Genomic DNA, 14,493 nt, shown 5'->3' with positions numbered 1-14,493 from the left:
ACGGCGTCATCGGGGCGTGCGGCGCAGGCGCGCGGGGCGACGGTCGCGAAGGGGAGCCACGCCCTCTTTTCCCGCCCCCGGCCGCTCCATGAGGGTCTGGCGCGCGCTGCGGCGGGCGGCCGCCTCCTCATCCTCTTCTTCTTCTTTTCCTGCCGACGGGAAGCCTCGCAGGCGGGCATGGGAGACTTCGCTGTCGCCGCTGGAGCGGGTGAGGCGGCTGCTGCCGCCCGAGGAAGCGGCGGCGGTGGCGCGGGGCGCGGCGGCGGCAGCGCTGGAGCCGCCTCAGGCTCGCCCTGAGAAGGAGGAGGAGGAGGAGGAGGTGCCGCTGGTTGCCCCCCGTCAAGCGCTGGTTGGGGCGGCGGGTCCGCGCTCCGGCCCTTTCCGCGCCGGGGAGCTGGCGCTGGCGGCGGTGCCGAGGAAGAACAACTGGACGCTGAAGGTGCTGTGCCGGCTGGCGGCGGAGACGGTGCTGAGCAGCCCCAGCGGGCTCCTGCCCCACCGCGACATCATCGGGCAGCTGCCCGGGCAGGTGCTGCGCACGTCGGCCGGGAAGCGGCTGCTGCTGAGGCGGCCCTCGCTGGACGAGTACGTGCTGCTCATGCCGCGGGGAGCCACCATCGCCTACCCCAAGGTACCGTGGCTGGGAGGTCGCTGGCCGAATCTCACCTTGAATTTCCCGCGAGTAATAACGTATCGTTTTTCTCGCTCGCAGGATATAAGTGCTCTGCTAATGATGATGGATCTCCACCCGGGAGACACCGTGCTGGAAACTGGCAGCGGATCCGGTGCTATGAGCTTGTTTCTGTCAAGAGCAGGTGGGAATCTGGCTTTAGACAACACAGTGTTTATTTATTTCCTTATCACAACTTGGGGGGTTTTTTTGCCCAGATACTTATGGTTCTCGTGGTCCTTACTTGTTCAGCTCATGAAAGCTTTGCTGCAGTTCATGTATATTTTGTTGACTTGAAGGAAAGTTACATCAGCATAGGGACTGCGAACCATTCTGACTGTGCTTAGAGGGCCATAGTGTAAATGGTTACCAGAGGCCTTGCAGAAAGCTGAGTTTCAGCCATGCCTCAAGATCACTCAGCTGCAGCTGGTCTTGATATGTTGGGCCCAAGTTTCAAGGTCAGCAGTTGCACCTCTGTTTCCTCTCCATCCTTCTGCCTCCTACTGCTATTGCTTGATTTCTTCTGATCATCTCTCTGAAATAAGCTGGTATTTGGGTTTTTTTAGTTGTATTGGGATTTTGAAGCTAGCATGGGATTATCCTCAAAGCAAACATTCCTGCTGTAGGAGCTAGAAGCTGAGGAAACAGAAGATAAAGATCAGCACTTCTCTTTCCATTTAGAGAGAGGGAAGGTGGGAGTCCTTAGCTTTCCCCAGCTTGCCCTTCAGGCAGACCCAGAACCCAAAGAGATGGAACACCTGCTACAGGCTAAGGCAAAAGCTAGCTCTTGCTAAATACAGCAGCTGATCTTTCTGCCTTGGGTATTCAGCCTACTGTGGCCATTTCATACGAGCACACCTGAACTTGCCAATTATTCCTCTCATTTTTCAGTCTTGTCCAACAGTTTTTTTTCTGATCACTTTAATTTAGCTATAAACAGGCCAAGTTGGCAAAATCATTGGCATTACCATTACCAGGCTGTTAACCCTCTCCAGGGAAAGAGTGCAGTTGTTGTGTGCCAGATCAGCTCTGTTTTGAGGAGTGGGAAAAGGTATGAAATTGCATTGCTATTTTCAAATTTATTGAATTTAAATCAGCACCAAATACATCCAGTTGTAGTCACAGCTGAACACACTTTGGTGCTGACACAGAAATAAATAGATTTGATTTGCTGGTTCCTAGTGGTGGCTGCTTTTGCCACCATTGAATACACACCAGTGATAACCAAAAAGAGAAACAGCTGCTGTGTGGGTAAATGCTGGAATCCAGATGTAGTGGGCACCTTACCATGTCCATGGAATTATTTAATTTCCAAAATTCTTGTTGATTTAACAGATTTAATTCATCTCTTAATTGTTACTCCTTTTATATTTTATTTTCAATTCTTTCTTTAATAATTCCCAGAAACTGCTGACATGAAACAGGAGAGTTGAGAGAGTGGTATTTGTCATGACTTTAAGATCTTTGAGAACTGGAAAATATGATGTATGCAAATTGTATGTATACTGTAGCTTCACAGTAATGAAGTTTTGTCTAGCTATTTCACCTTTTTATTATTTTTTAAAAAGCATTTTCAAAAAGTAGAAAATACTTTGAATGAGTGGGGGTAAAACTGACCCCCCCCCCCAGTGGGAAGAATTTAATTTTTATGATGTTTCTAAACTGATAATCTAAGGTAACAAGGAGTTGGCACTGTGACTCTGCAACTGCTTCAGGTGATCAAAGGCATCGTGCTGCAACCTTCTCTTTCCTGCTAGCTGGTTCTGGCCTGTGTCTCATGTGGAGTGAGCTGGATCAAGGAAAAATCCATCCCTTCTTTTACTCAGTTATATGCATGGATTCACAGTGGGATCACATAGGTGAGGGAAGGGACCTGGTGACTTCAAACTGAAATGGCTTAAAAAGGCACAGAAGTGACCTGGGGAGCTGCTGGTTCCTGACAGCTGCCTGCACCCATTCCAGAGTAGCAAGGAGAGAGAAGTGAGTGATGGGATAGGCTTGAGGAATTGGAGTAATACAAATATGGAACAATACAGCAGTGCACACCCTGCTGTCTGCCTGCACAGCCTGGAAATGCATCCTGTATGAGAAACAGTGTACATTGGACTCATGGTAAATTTCAGAATAGTAAATTTAGTCTTAATAATTTATTGCTGTTGCAGACAGTAGCAGGAAACTTACACAAAGCCAGGTAAATCAAAGAGTAGACTGGAAAATGTGTCTGTGTGGCTGAGATCAGTGAGCAGGTTTCTGTGAGCACTGGTGCAGCATTCCCAGCTGGTACCTTTGGTTGCTCTAGCAGAAGGGCCTAGCAGGGGCCACAGATGCTCAACTTGTCTTTTGCTGCACGAGTGACTTCAGGAGAACCTCTTGGAACAGTCTGTACTACCATAGCTACACTTTATTTCATCTGTGCATTGATGGATTGCTGTCTGTGAAAGGCACTTTTTCTGCATGTTTGTTTGAAATGTAAAGAAAACATAGATTGTTATTGATTGTTTCATATGTGATAATTTCCTAAAGTGGAGATGGAAAAGTGTACTTAAGTTATAGACTATGCTTTTGCTTTTGTTGGGTTTTTCCCCAAGTCCTTGTAACAGCAGTGTAAAGTGGTGAGTGGAGTGCGTTCTGTTTGTTTGCAGTTGGGCCCACGGGCCGTGTTCTGAGTTATGAGATCAGAGAGGATCACCATAATTTAGCAAAGAAGAATTACAGGCACTGGCGCTCTGCGTGGCAAATCGGACACACGGACGAGTGGCCAGATAACGTGGAGTTCATTCTGAAGGACATTTCAGCAGCTGCTGCAGATCTGAAATCTGTAACACTTGATGCAGTGAGTGAATCCCAACAACTCCCCCATCTGACACCTGTCTGTTCTCCATCAGTGTCAACCTCTAGTGCTCACGCAAGGGATTCCCATACCTAGTGCAATGTGAGAAATAACACTCCAGGTCCTCATCAGTGAAAGAAACATTGTAATTTTTTTGTCAGATACAAATGTTTTCAAGATTCCAGTTACAGGTTGTCAAATGAAAAAGTGATAAAGCTGTACAATAGAAATACTACAATTAATTACTGCTGTCTTGTAAGCAAATACCAACTTGCTTTCTTGTATTTTTGAGAAACTGATATTCTCATGAGATACATTTCAAGCATTAAATTCCAGAAGAATAAGAACCTTATTTAATATGCAACTATGTGACCACTTTTCTATCAGCTATAAAGAATGCACAATGTAACTACACCATAATTTAGAGAATGCTGTGGCTTGTTCTCCTGTCCTGCTTCTTTGTATCCAGATTTCCTAAAAGGAGTTTTGCTGAGGAAAATAGGTTGATGTTTACCATTCTTCCCTGTAAAGCTGACAAACTACTTACAACTACTTACTAAATGCTTTAAACAAATAGCAATTTTTAAAATGGTGCAAGCAAAGAAATATAAAACATAGCATAAAAATACCTTTTCAAAAATGTTTTAAATAACAGTCCTGCAGGAAGGATCAGATATTGCATACCCCATTGTTCTACAATCTGGATAGCTTCCTAGCAGAACATGGATAAATTACCAAAGACAAGAAGTATTGTTAATCTTGAAACTGACAGCAAGTTAGACATTGTGACCATAATGTGTTCTTTTTATACATTTGAATAATCTTTTTTTTTCACATTTGAGAAATAGGTATTCAAATGTGTTAGTAAATGTAGTCTTTTAAAAGTTTTTATTACTGTCAGGATTATGTTATTAAATTACTAGGAGGCTTAACTTCCTACAGACCTGCTTAGTTGGTCAAATGCTACTTGCTGTTTTAATAGAAATTCATTTGGAAGTAGAGAGGACTTCATTTTGTGTAAGTGCACCTCAGGTTTTGAGAGGCAGTGATAAAACTGGAGGATGATTACACATTGCTGTTGTATGCCTCTCTTTTCCATAACCTTTTTTCCCCCCAGCATTGCTGTGTGTTACTCTGGTAGAGGTAGATATGTTCTCGCAGTGCACATTAATGTGTCTTTCTCTTGCAGGTAGTTCTGGACATGCTGGACCCTCAGTGTGCTCTGCCTGTCGTACACCCAAGCCTGAAACAAGGTGGGGTGTGTGCTGTGTACTTGGCAAAGTAAGTATTTCTTACTGGCACCTTTACTCAGGCATTACCTGGCCTCAGTACAAAACCAAGCATCTTCTGAAATCCACATCCAGCATTAATGAAATGGTTAACAAAGTTGGGGGTTTTCCCCATGTAACTTTCTTTGGGAGTGGTACTCAGTATAAATTACACTTGGCCAAACCCTTTGGCATCTGCCTGGGGAATGTTCTCATTCTGGTCAGTGAAGTTTGGCCGTTATGGCATCCTCAAAGTAACTGCACTGTTCTCCAATGCAATGCAAAGGTTGCTCCTTTACCCTAAAACTGAAGGACTCATGTAACCTCAGAGGTAAAGAATGTGTCAAAGTCAGTAAAACTGAAATTTTGTGCTTTGAGTTTTCAAAATACTACTTTACCCTTTGCATTTCTTCAAAAGCATCACACAGGTTATTGACCTTTTAGACAGAATACGGAGCTGCAAGCTTCCCTTTTTGTGTGAAAGGATAATTGAGGTAACTCACAGGAGCTGGTCAGTACTCCCTGCTAAACTCAAGCATAACAAATCAAGCCACATGGTGGGAACTCAAGAAAATATTGAAGAACCACCTCAAAATGAATATGAAGAAATCCATATTCAGGATGAAGCAGTTCTTAAGGAGAGCGAATACAATGGTAAGGACTTCACTGCTGGTGAGATCCCCTATTACTGCACTTAGATGATCCAGTGCTTTTACCTAGGTCAGCTGAGAACAGGCAAGGACACCCCAGACCTTGTCAGGTTTAAAGAAGACTATTAATTGTTATTTAAGTTAAAATATCCTACTAAAAACCTGGCCTAAATAAAAAATAAATTTCAATCTGCAATAAAGAGTGACTGCCCTTATACTACTGTTCTCAAATTTTAGATTCTTAAGAAAATTCAGTTCTCTATACTCACCACAAAGCTGCTTTAGAGGACCCTGATGGACTTAAGGATTCCTTAGGAGAAACAGTGGCCAGTGAGCTCTGTTTTGGAATTATGCTGTTCTGGCAAATCCAAAAATGCTGCCATATATATATATATATATTATATTTATGTGACAAATGTAAATATATATACTGTATAGATCTGGAAAATGCAGAGTTCTGAATATTCTGATAGGTGACAACAAAAAAAAAAAAAATCAGGGAAAAATATTACATGTGCATTGTCTACTCTAGGCTGCATGTAGGTCTTAAACTTGTGGGAACAAAATAAAAAGAAATGTCCTTCTCACAGAGTCACTCAGTGCTGCTGCTGAAACAAACCACTCAGTGCCTTACATTGCCCGACCATCCCACTGGCAGGAAGCTCATTCAGGTGAGACTTGGAAAAAGTTTATCTTAAATGTTTAGTGGTATTTTTATTTCAAATAAACCTTTTTTTTTTTTTTTGTATTAGCATTTGGTATTTTCCTATATCATGAAACCACAAAACTTATAATAATAAAACAATCATTGTGTATTGAAATACTAAAGTAGTAACTTTTGTTTTTTAATTAGCGTTCCTTACCAAGCTGAGAAAGTTTGGACCACTGCTTTCTTGATGCTGCTGCCTCCTTAGCTGCTAATTTGAGTATTGTATCAGAATGAAATAAAACATGACAAAGTAGATGCTACATTTTGCAAGTTGTGTAACTTTTAAGCAATGACTGCTCTGATTTCTACCTTATATCAGGTTTGAAACACCAACTGTTATCCCCCTATGTAGGGGTAAAAGTTTGAAGTGAATCATCACGTCTGGTGTTGTGATGCAGCCCAGGCTGTTCTGCAAATCACAGGATCTGTTTCTGTCTTATCAGGTGCACTTCATTCCCCATTGCTTGTAAACCAGTCCATAGACTTATCTTGATCCAGGGTGCTGCATGGTTGCCTTTTGCTGGACAGCCTCAGACAGTCTACCAGAAATAAGGAGAAAAAATTTTAGTAAGAAAATGAAGAATCAAAGGCTCTCCTTTGTAATGAATACTTTGCTGGCTTCCAACTATAGGTTGCTTTAAGAACAAAGTTCTTAAAGCATAACTTTAAGAGATACTGAAATTCACTGAATGTGTTCACTTGATAAAGCTGTGCTTATTTCAACATCAGAACAGTTGTTGACAGGCACAGCTTTGGTTCCCTTCCAGCACTCATGCTGCAAGTTGCCTGCTTATTTGTGAATAAGCTTCATATAAAGTATTCTCAAATGGTTGGAGGAAACACCATTTTTTCTGGCCCTTGTCAGAGATGAGAAGCCAGATCTCTCAAGTTAAAACAGACTTGAAGTCATTTTGGGTCTTCCCTGAGTAAGTGGTGATGTTTAACACATTAAATTATTAAGTTTTGTTTTGTAAACACCTGACTTGCTTTATATCTCAGGAAATAGTCAAATGCAATTTTTTTCCAAGTTGAGAATCATATTTGTACTAAAGCTGTCAAAAACAGTAACAATCTTACTGTAATGGTGAAAATTTGGATATTAATGAGAACACATGCAAATAAAATATACAGAGCAATAAATAACTACCTCTGTATTAGATAAGTGTAGTAGGAACTCTGCACTGGTTAATTACAGGAGAGTGTCTTTGCAGAGCTGAGGCCTTATCCAGATGCCTGAGGAAGTTTACATCTCAAGTGTGTTTAACTTCTAATAATAAATTTAATAATGGGTTTGCCCCACAGCTGCTGTATGTAACAGAAGGCCCTAATGCAAAGGCTGAGGATGCCATTGTGAGTAGATTGATGGGCAGAGATTCAATTATGTAAGCAATTCTTGCAATAAGATCTGGTTTTCTACTCATACCCCAGTATTAAAACAGTCTTGTATAATTTGCCAACAAATCAGATACTTAGGTTAAATCACAATTTCCATTTTCCTCTATGTCCAAACCCATACCACAAATGAGCATCCTGCCCTTTCTCAAAACATGCTCTCAGCAAGAGCACTTTGACTCACTTTACATGTACCAGTATTCTTATTGTTCCAGGCATAAAAAATCATTTAAAACAGGACTCTCAATTTCATTTATAATGCAAAAATAGTAACAAATGGCTGAGTAGACTGGAATGCAGCTGAAATCTAACATAGTAGGTGAACGAAGAGACTCTCTGTAAAACAGTTGGTAACTAAAGCATGCAAATATACTGAAATACTGAAATGTGCTCAAAATCTGCTGTAGTGGGTGAAAGTAACATGAAGAGACTCAATGTAAAGCAGTTGGTAACTAAAGCATGCAAATATACTGAAATGTGCTCAAAATCTACCGTAGTAGGTGAACATAACATGAAGAGAGTCAATGTAAAGCAGTTGGTACTTCCAGGAAGCCAAGATACAATATGTGAAAATGAATCCATGAGGGTAAAAGCACAGTTCTGCTGATGTGTAATGGAGAGGGACAAAGCAGTTCCTGCAGCACTCAGAAGGGCAAGTATGGAAAATTATTCACAGCATTTTCCTATACCATGAAACCCACACCATACCTTGGGCTTTACAAGAAGGAGAGTCGATGAGCATTTTGTCAGTTGCAAAGGCATCCTTTGATTTCTGGGAGGAGTGCAGGTCCATCATCTCCAGCGTGTCGGTGGAGGAGGAGGAGGATGACAATCCCAGCCGTACAAACCTGCCCTTCTTCCCGCACAGCAGGCAGTCTGTGGGGGTGGCACTGGGGCCCCGGGGCAGCTGCACCTGATCCTCATAACTCCTGAGGGCGCCGCTGTGCTGCACCGAGCGCTCTCGCTGCCAGATGTAGTGTGTTGGAGCGATGGCCATCACCTGTGGGAACAGCCATGGTGGCATCAGGAACAGCAAATGTAATGGGGAAACACACAGCTGAAAACTGGATCCAGTTGGGGTATGGCAGCGAATTAACCTAGCTGAAATGGGCATCATCTCTTATCGGTCTCACTGTCCTTAGGCAGGGGTAAGTAATCCTGATACAGTCAGGTGTGGAAACATCCCAGCTTCCAGCCCTGTATGTTCACCTGAGTTATCACAAACAGCCACTCATGTGGGCATGTTGGAACCAAGCTGGTCTCATTGGCCACTCCAAACATCAGCTGCAGTGCTCATCATCACTGAAATAACAACAGTGGGAAGCTGGGAGGGTGTGCAAGGAAAAGCATCCTGCACTCGCCGTGCTCTTTGTGCTTTTCCCATGGCATCTAATCCCATCCCCAGAAATGGGCCTCTAGAGTAAATGGGAGATTTTATTTTCCACCATCTGGAAGCAAACATTATGTACTTAGAGTATGACAAGGGTTTTTCCAGATACACACTTCACCTGAAAAATGAGGAATATATTTTTTCCTTATAAATTGTAAAGCACACAAAATTATTTCTAAAGTGGATGAAGTGAAACAAATTAAGGTAGATTTTAAATAAAAAAAATATTTGCACAAAGCAAATACTAGTCAATAGAAACTTCACTTTTAACAGTAGTGCAATATAAGATATTCTAGTTTACTTAAAAAACACTGTTTCAAATACTGTATTTTAAATGGAGAAGGAAAAACTATGGAGGATAAATAGACCATTACGTTTTAGCAGCATCTTTTCTTTCCCATGGGTTGTCTGTTTACTTTAGGGAAGAAACTAAATTAGCTGTACAGAGCTAAATTGCAAGCTGGTGTTACTTGTTGTGATTTCAGCATCTACAATATGAAATCTCCCTCCCTACCTCTTCACAGCAGCGTCTGCTTACAATAGCCCTGTAGTCAATTCTACTCCAAAGCTGATCTCTTAACTTTAGGAAATCAGGGAACAGCTTTCTCCAGGCTTTGCCCAAAGCCCATGGGAAAATTTCATACTTTGTTTCTTCATTGTCTTCTTCAACTGTGTTTGCCAGATACCTTTAAATAGATATATGTTTATGTTTGTAAACATTATTCAATCTTATAGCACTATATTAGAATGATTTCTAACATAAAGTAACAGCTATGTTGCAGTGGTTCTTTTTTTCTAGTATTGTGAGGAAAAAACACTAACAAAATACAGCCTACTCTCTGGAATACAGTATTTTCTTAATTAGTTCCATATGCATCCTTTGGGTAAAAAACCCAAGCTTCTATAGAAATTGTTTTACCCTTGAGTTTCCTAAATTAATAGATAAGCAAGAACTAATACATCCTGACATCCTTCTCCAAGCTGGCAAGAAACTCTTCAATAAAATGAACAATTTCTGATTCTGATGCTTTAAATTCTTTAAATAAGGCTTAAAACTCTCCTGTGAATTCTTAAACTCTTCACTTTTTACTTTATGGATTTTAGCTATTCTTGGAAAATTACATTGTTCATATTAAATTATGAGCAAACAACTAAATACAGGTCTACCTTTAGTTAGAAATGCAAAACTTACTTTTTTAATGTCTCTGTTCTTCCCTTGGTTCACTACCTAGTTACTTTTAGTTTTAAATTGTCTTCTCAGACAACAGGAAAATGTTTATTTCCTCTGGACCCACCTGGTACTAAACTCCTGTAAATCACACTTGAAAAATTAGGACTTTTGGTCTCCTCCCCAGTTTTCTCACTTGCTCCTGACCCCAATATTCTCTCTAGTCCCAGTCTCACCAGACTCTCTGTCCCCCTCTAACCCTTTCACTGTTCTGGCCTGGCTTTTCCCCCTTCAGGGGGGTCAGAGGGCTCCCTCCTCCAAGCTCTGTGGGTGTCACCCACAGCACCAGTGACAGCAGAAGGAACAGCCACCTTTGCCCCCTTTGTGTGCAAATCAGAGCATCTGAGAAGCCATGGAACAAAAGATGACCTGAGCACCGTAACACTGTAAAAATTAAAAAAAAAAATGCAGAACACTCTGCAGGTATAGCCAAATAAAGAGGGTTATGTAGGCCTGGATTACTGATTCCACCACTGTTTCAAAGTATAGGCATTTTACAACTGTTCAAAAAAGTTCAAAGAAATTCTCTAGCTATGTTTTTACAGTTGATTTAAATATATTGACAGAAACTTTAATAACAATTTACTCCTGAGATACCATGGTGAAATGTTTTGCTACAAATGCCCTAAAGGCTGGCAAAGATATGAAACAGGGTTTTATATGAGCACCTGTGAGCCACCTACATGTTGTTGTGTATTGTCCTGAATGTATTTCTTGTAATGCTTTAAAAAGCTCCCAGATTCAGTTTGGTGGGTGGAATGCCACTGTGTGTATCACTACAGCAGTGCAAGCAAGCCCTGCCTGCTGCTCAAGCTTGTTCCATCTCAGGAAGAACAGTGACTTTGCACTGGTTATGTACAGTATGTAGATTATCACAGAACCTCAGAATGGCCTGGGTGGGAAGGGATAGCCCCCCTGCCACCCCCTGGGGATGCCACCCCCTAGATCAGGTTGTTTCTATATTCCTCAAGGAAGTCTCATCACCTATTATAGTTATCAGTGTCAGAAAGAAATACAATGCAAAGTTTATTCTAATAAAACCAGATAGTTTTAAAGTACTTACAGAGCCGCAAAGAAATTGATTCTGGTATGCTCACTTGGTGTGAAGTTAGCTCTCTTGAAATAAACGAAAGTCATTGCCAAGAGATACTGTTTTAAAATGTAAAATGAAGTATCAAAGTGTTACTTAGATACAGTATTTCCTACATCGATTCACACATCTTGCACCAAGATATTTTCATCATTTTTAACAATGAGGAAAGCATGTATTAAGTTTCTTAAAACTTCCACGTGAAACCACTAGAAAAAGATGATGTTCTGTATTTGCATTAAAGTATCAAGTAATTAAGGGCAGATTTCTCACTGAATGAATGTTCTGTTAACTGAGAAGGAAATGCACTTACCTTGTCTGCAATTTCACAGCAACAGTCCATCCAAAGGAAGTCTTGGATTAGATCATCATCTGTAACAAGAGAAAGCTGTAGCACTCCAAACACCAAAATTGTTTGTGTCAGCAGGTATTTATAAATAAATAGTAGATGGTCTTTCATCAAACCAAATGAAAGAAAAGAAGCTAGACCAGCCAGCAGGGAACAGAGAAACTGCTCCCTACTGCAGTAGGAGAGGTTCAGGTGTGATGAAAGCTTACATGACAAAAGGAAACAAAGTCTACCAGAAAGGCAAGGTGGAAAATCTGGTGGCTGCATTTCATCCATTCTCAGTAACAGCAGGTGAAGGTGAAAAAATAGCCAGTGTTTTTCCTATTTGCACCATTTCTTCCTGCACTACATGCTTCCAGGTGATAGCACACCATTATTTCAGAGGAACTGCTGGGAATCCTGCACCTTCATTACCTGGCAGCCTTTATAGGGCAATACTTGCTTTTTTTTGGTCAGTGCTTCATTGTCCATGAACATGTACTGTAATTACCAGCAGCTCTCTCTCATTCACTTCTGTATTTAAGGGTCAAATAAAAACCAGCTGTAATCTTCCACTATTACTTAATGTCTTGCTAAATTAAATAAATACAAAACTTCATGTGAAAGAGGCACAAATAAAGAAGAGATGCTCTAACTCCTTAGATCATTCCACTTCTTCCCCCAGAAGTTTATTCCCACAGTAAAGAACACATTTAACAGACAAGGAGGCCTTGTGTAAAACAAGATGCACATTGTTTTACATGTATTTGTTGAAATTTAAGAAAAAATAGTAATGAAAATTATCAAAAATTAAAAGTAGCAAACCACCTTGGTTTCATTTGTAATTTAAGAAAGATACTTTTCATCAATTCGGTAGCCCTTGTATTTTTAACTTAAGCATTAAATATTTATATATCAAACTATAATAACAACAAAACATTTTGATAAAGAACTGCCATTACTTTCAATATGAAAAGCACTCTCAAAACTCCTGAGGTCAGAAAACATTCTGTTCAGTCAATTCATTCATATCTCACATTATTAACCTACCAAATAATTTAAAGAAAGCTGTCATTTCCTGACGCTGAATAACTAGGCATGGTCCCTTTGGACATTTATATTTCTGACTAGGAACCCCTTTTTCACAATTTCCTTGATGGTCTTTAAAAGCAGGTCTCTTTAGTCTAGTAAGTTTTTTTTGCTGATGTGATCTGGATGCACTTGATTTTACATGAACAGTGACAGTGGGAGGTGTCTTACACACCAGATTGTGTTTCATTTCGTTTAGCAAAGGTTCCTGTTAAAGAAATAAGAAGAAATTAACTACAAAATTAGTCAGTTTCAGCACTAGTACATTTCTTTTGTTCACATAACTTTCAGTAGAACTTCTGTCAGATGATGCAAAATTAATTTTATCAGTACTGATTATCTAAGTTTTGTGCCCTGAGACAGCCAACTAAATCAGAGTTCTTTGATTTAGTTCTAAATTTATAAAGCTTTATTTTTTCCCAGTAGAAGGAGCCTTCAATTTTGCCTTTTTAAATCAACTTTGGAAAACAGGAAAAGATGTGTGAAAAGCAGGAAAAGCTGCTGTTTGTCAGATCCTTGTAGCTCCACACAATTCCTTAGATCTACCAAAAAACCTGTGTTCTCACCCTCCAATTTGTGATTGTGTCTTTTTCTTTTCTTTTTTTTTTTTTTTTTTAATAAGGAATATTAATAGAACTAAGGGATCAGAACTGTGATTGAGCCATGTTGATAGATTAAAATCAAGTCTTGAGCTCCTAATTGCCCTTGGGAATTAATCTTATCCCTCACGCTGGATATAGCCTGAAGGCACAGCCAAGGAAACCAACATACCTGTGGTGTTTGTAACCGCGAAATGTGAGGGGATACCAAAGGGACAGTGAGCAAGGGTATTTTTTGGCGGGATGTATTAAATGTATTTAAGCCCTCAGGAGGTCTCCCGGCAGGGGGCTGTCGGAGGCTGGCTCACCGCAGCCTACCTGGCTCCCCAGCTCTCGGGTGCCTGCCGCATGAGCACGGAAGGGCCCTGAGGGGAAGCCGCGCTCTCGGCTCCCGCCGCCACAGCCCAAAGCCGTCCCTGTCCGCCTCCCTCAGCCCCGTCCCTTCCCTCACGCCTCCGCGCCTCGAGTGGCGCCTCTCGCAGCCAATCAGCGTGCGCCGCGCACCTCTCCAGCCAATCGGAAGGCGTGGCGCTCTCTCCTCCCGCCTCTCCCGTTGGCGCCTGGGGCGCCGCAGCCAATGAGAGCGGGGCACGGCGGGGGCGCCTCCTGCTCGCCTCGCCAGGGCTGCCTGGGGGCTCTGAGGAGCTTCCCTTCCCTTCCCTTCCCTTCCCTTCCCTTCCCTTCCCTTCCCTTCCCTTCCCCTTTCCCACTTTTAGAGTAGGCTTAGATTAGATGTTCGGCAGAAATTCTTCACTCTGGGAGTGGTGACAAGGCATAAGTTGTCCAGAGGAGCTGTGGGTGCTCCATCCCTGGAAGTATTCAAGACCAGGCTGGATGGGGCTCTGAACAACCTGCTCTAGTGGGAAGTGTCCCACCCTGCCCATGGAATGAGATGATGTTTAAGGTCCCTTCCAACCCGCATCATTCTGTGATTCTATGATTAAAACATCTCCCCAGACTGATAAACGTGTCCCCAGGAGAGAAGGAGAAGGGATACCTGACTCTAAAGATCATTAAATATAGAGGTGCAGGATAACCTGCTGCTACCTTCCTACAGGGGCAATTAATGCAATTACTCTAAGGCAGTCTATTGAAATGTAACAACAGGAATGAAAAAATCCCTTTGCTAATAAAATTCAGTGTGAAATCTTACTGTTGCCTTTTCTTAGAAGAGCTAAAGATTTATCCTAGGAAGATGGCAAGACATACATCCGTTTTCACTGTTTCCCCCTGCTCAGGCCAATTAAAGT

The 14,493-nt window shown here is 41.6% G+C and overlaps 2 protein-coding genes across 3 annotated transcripts; one reads left to right on the top strand and one right to left on the bottom strand.

The window, feature by feature from the left end:
- The first annotated feature begins 17 nt into the window (after positions 1–17).
- On the top strand, positions 18–8,289 carry TRMT61B (tRNA methyltransferase 61B). 2 transcript variants are annotated; one of them, XM_074536912.1, is made up of 7 exons: positions 18–631; positions 713–815; positions 3,313–3,503; positions 4,690–4,781; positions 5,187–5,422; positions 6,009–6,089; positions 6,571–8,289. In XM_074536912.1, the coding sequence occupies exons 1-7, from the start codon at positions 89–91 to the stop codon at positions 6,618–6,620; spliced, it is 1,296 nt and encodes a 431-aa protein (XP_074393013.1). In that variant the 5' UTR covers positions 18–88; the 3' UTR covers positions 6,621–8,289. The 2 variants fall into 2 exon arrangements, with proteins under 2 accessions (XP_074393013.1, XP_005491541.1); XM_005491484.4 differs by lacking the exon at positions 6,571–8,289 and adding an exon at positions 6,272–6,542 and having other exon boundaries at positions 19–631.
- SPDYA (speedy/RINGO cell cycle regulator family member A) lies at positions 6,464–12,834 on the bottom strand. The gene is made up of 6 exons (XM_005491466.4): positions 12,606–12,834; positions 11,541–11,599; positions 11,201–11,286; positions 9,424–9,595; positions 8,228–8,519; positions 6,464–6,666 (listed from the first exon to the last, which is right to left on the bottom strand). The coding sequence occupies exons 1-6, from the start codon at positions 12,832–12,834 to the stop codon at positions 6,578–6,580; spliced, it is 927 nt and encodes a 308-aa protein (XP_005491523.1). The 3' UTR covers positions 6,464–6,577.
- Between the last annotated feature and the right edge of the window lie 1,659 nt (positions 12,835–14,493).

The sequence above is a fragment of the Zonotrichia albicollis genome, chromosome 3, assembly GCF_047830755.1.
Source record: "Zonotrichia albicollis isolate bZonAlb1 chromosome 3, bZonAlb1.hap1, whole genome shotgun sequence".
NCBI classification, from domain to species: Eukaryota; Metazoa; Chordata; class Aves; order Passeriformes; family Passerellidae; genus Zonotrichia; species Zonotrichia albicollis.
Note: the sequence above shows the minus strand (reverse complement) of the source record. Positions and strands in the feature narration are given on the sequence as shown.

What these genes read in the sequence shown, in the direction of transcription:
- TRMT61B (XM_074536912.1), top strand. Translation starts at nt 89, where the DNA reads ATGAGGGTCTGGCGCGCGCTGCGGCGGGCGGCCGCCTCCTCATCCTCT. An exon ending in TAAGGAGAGCGAATACAATG is followed by an intron (nt 5,423 to 6,008) that starts GTAAGGACTTCA and finishes TCCTTCTCACAG; the next exon opens with AGTCACTCAGTGCTGCTGCT. An exon ending in CTGGCAGGAAGCTCATTCAG is followed by an intron (nt 6,090 to 6,570) that starts GTGAGACTTGGA and finishes CTGTCTTATCAG; the next exon opens with GTGCACTTCATTCCCCATTG.
- SPDYA (XM_005491466.4), bottom strand. Translation starts at nt 12,834, where the DNA reads ATGAAACACAATCTGGTGTGTAAGACACCTCCCACTGTCACTGTTCAT. An exon ending in AGCTTTCTTTAAATTATTTG is followed by an intron (nt 11,600 to 12,605) that starts GTAGGTTAATAA and finishes CTCTTGTTACAG; the next exon opens with ATGATGATCTAATCCAAGAC. An exon ending in GCAGACGCTGCTGTGAAGAG is followed by an intron (nt 8,520 to 9,423) that starts GTAGGGAGGGAG and finishes CTGTTCCCACAG; the next exon opens with GTGATGGCCATCGCTCCAAC.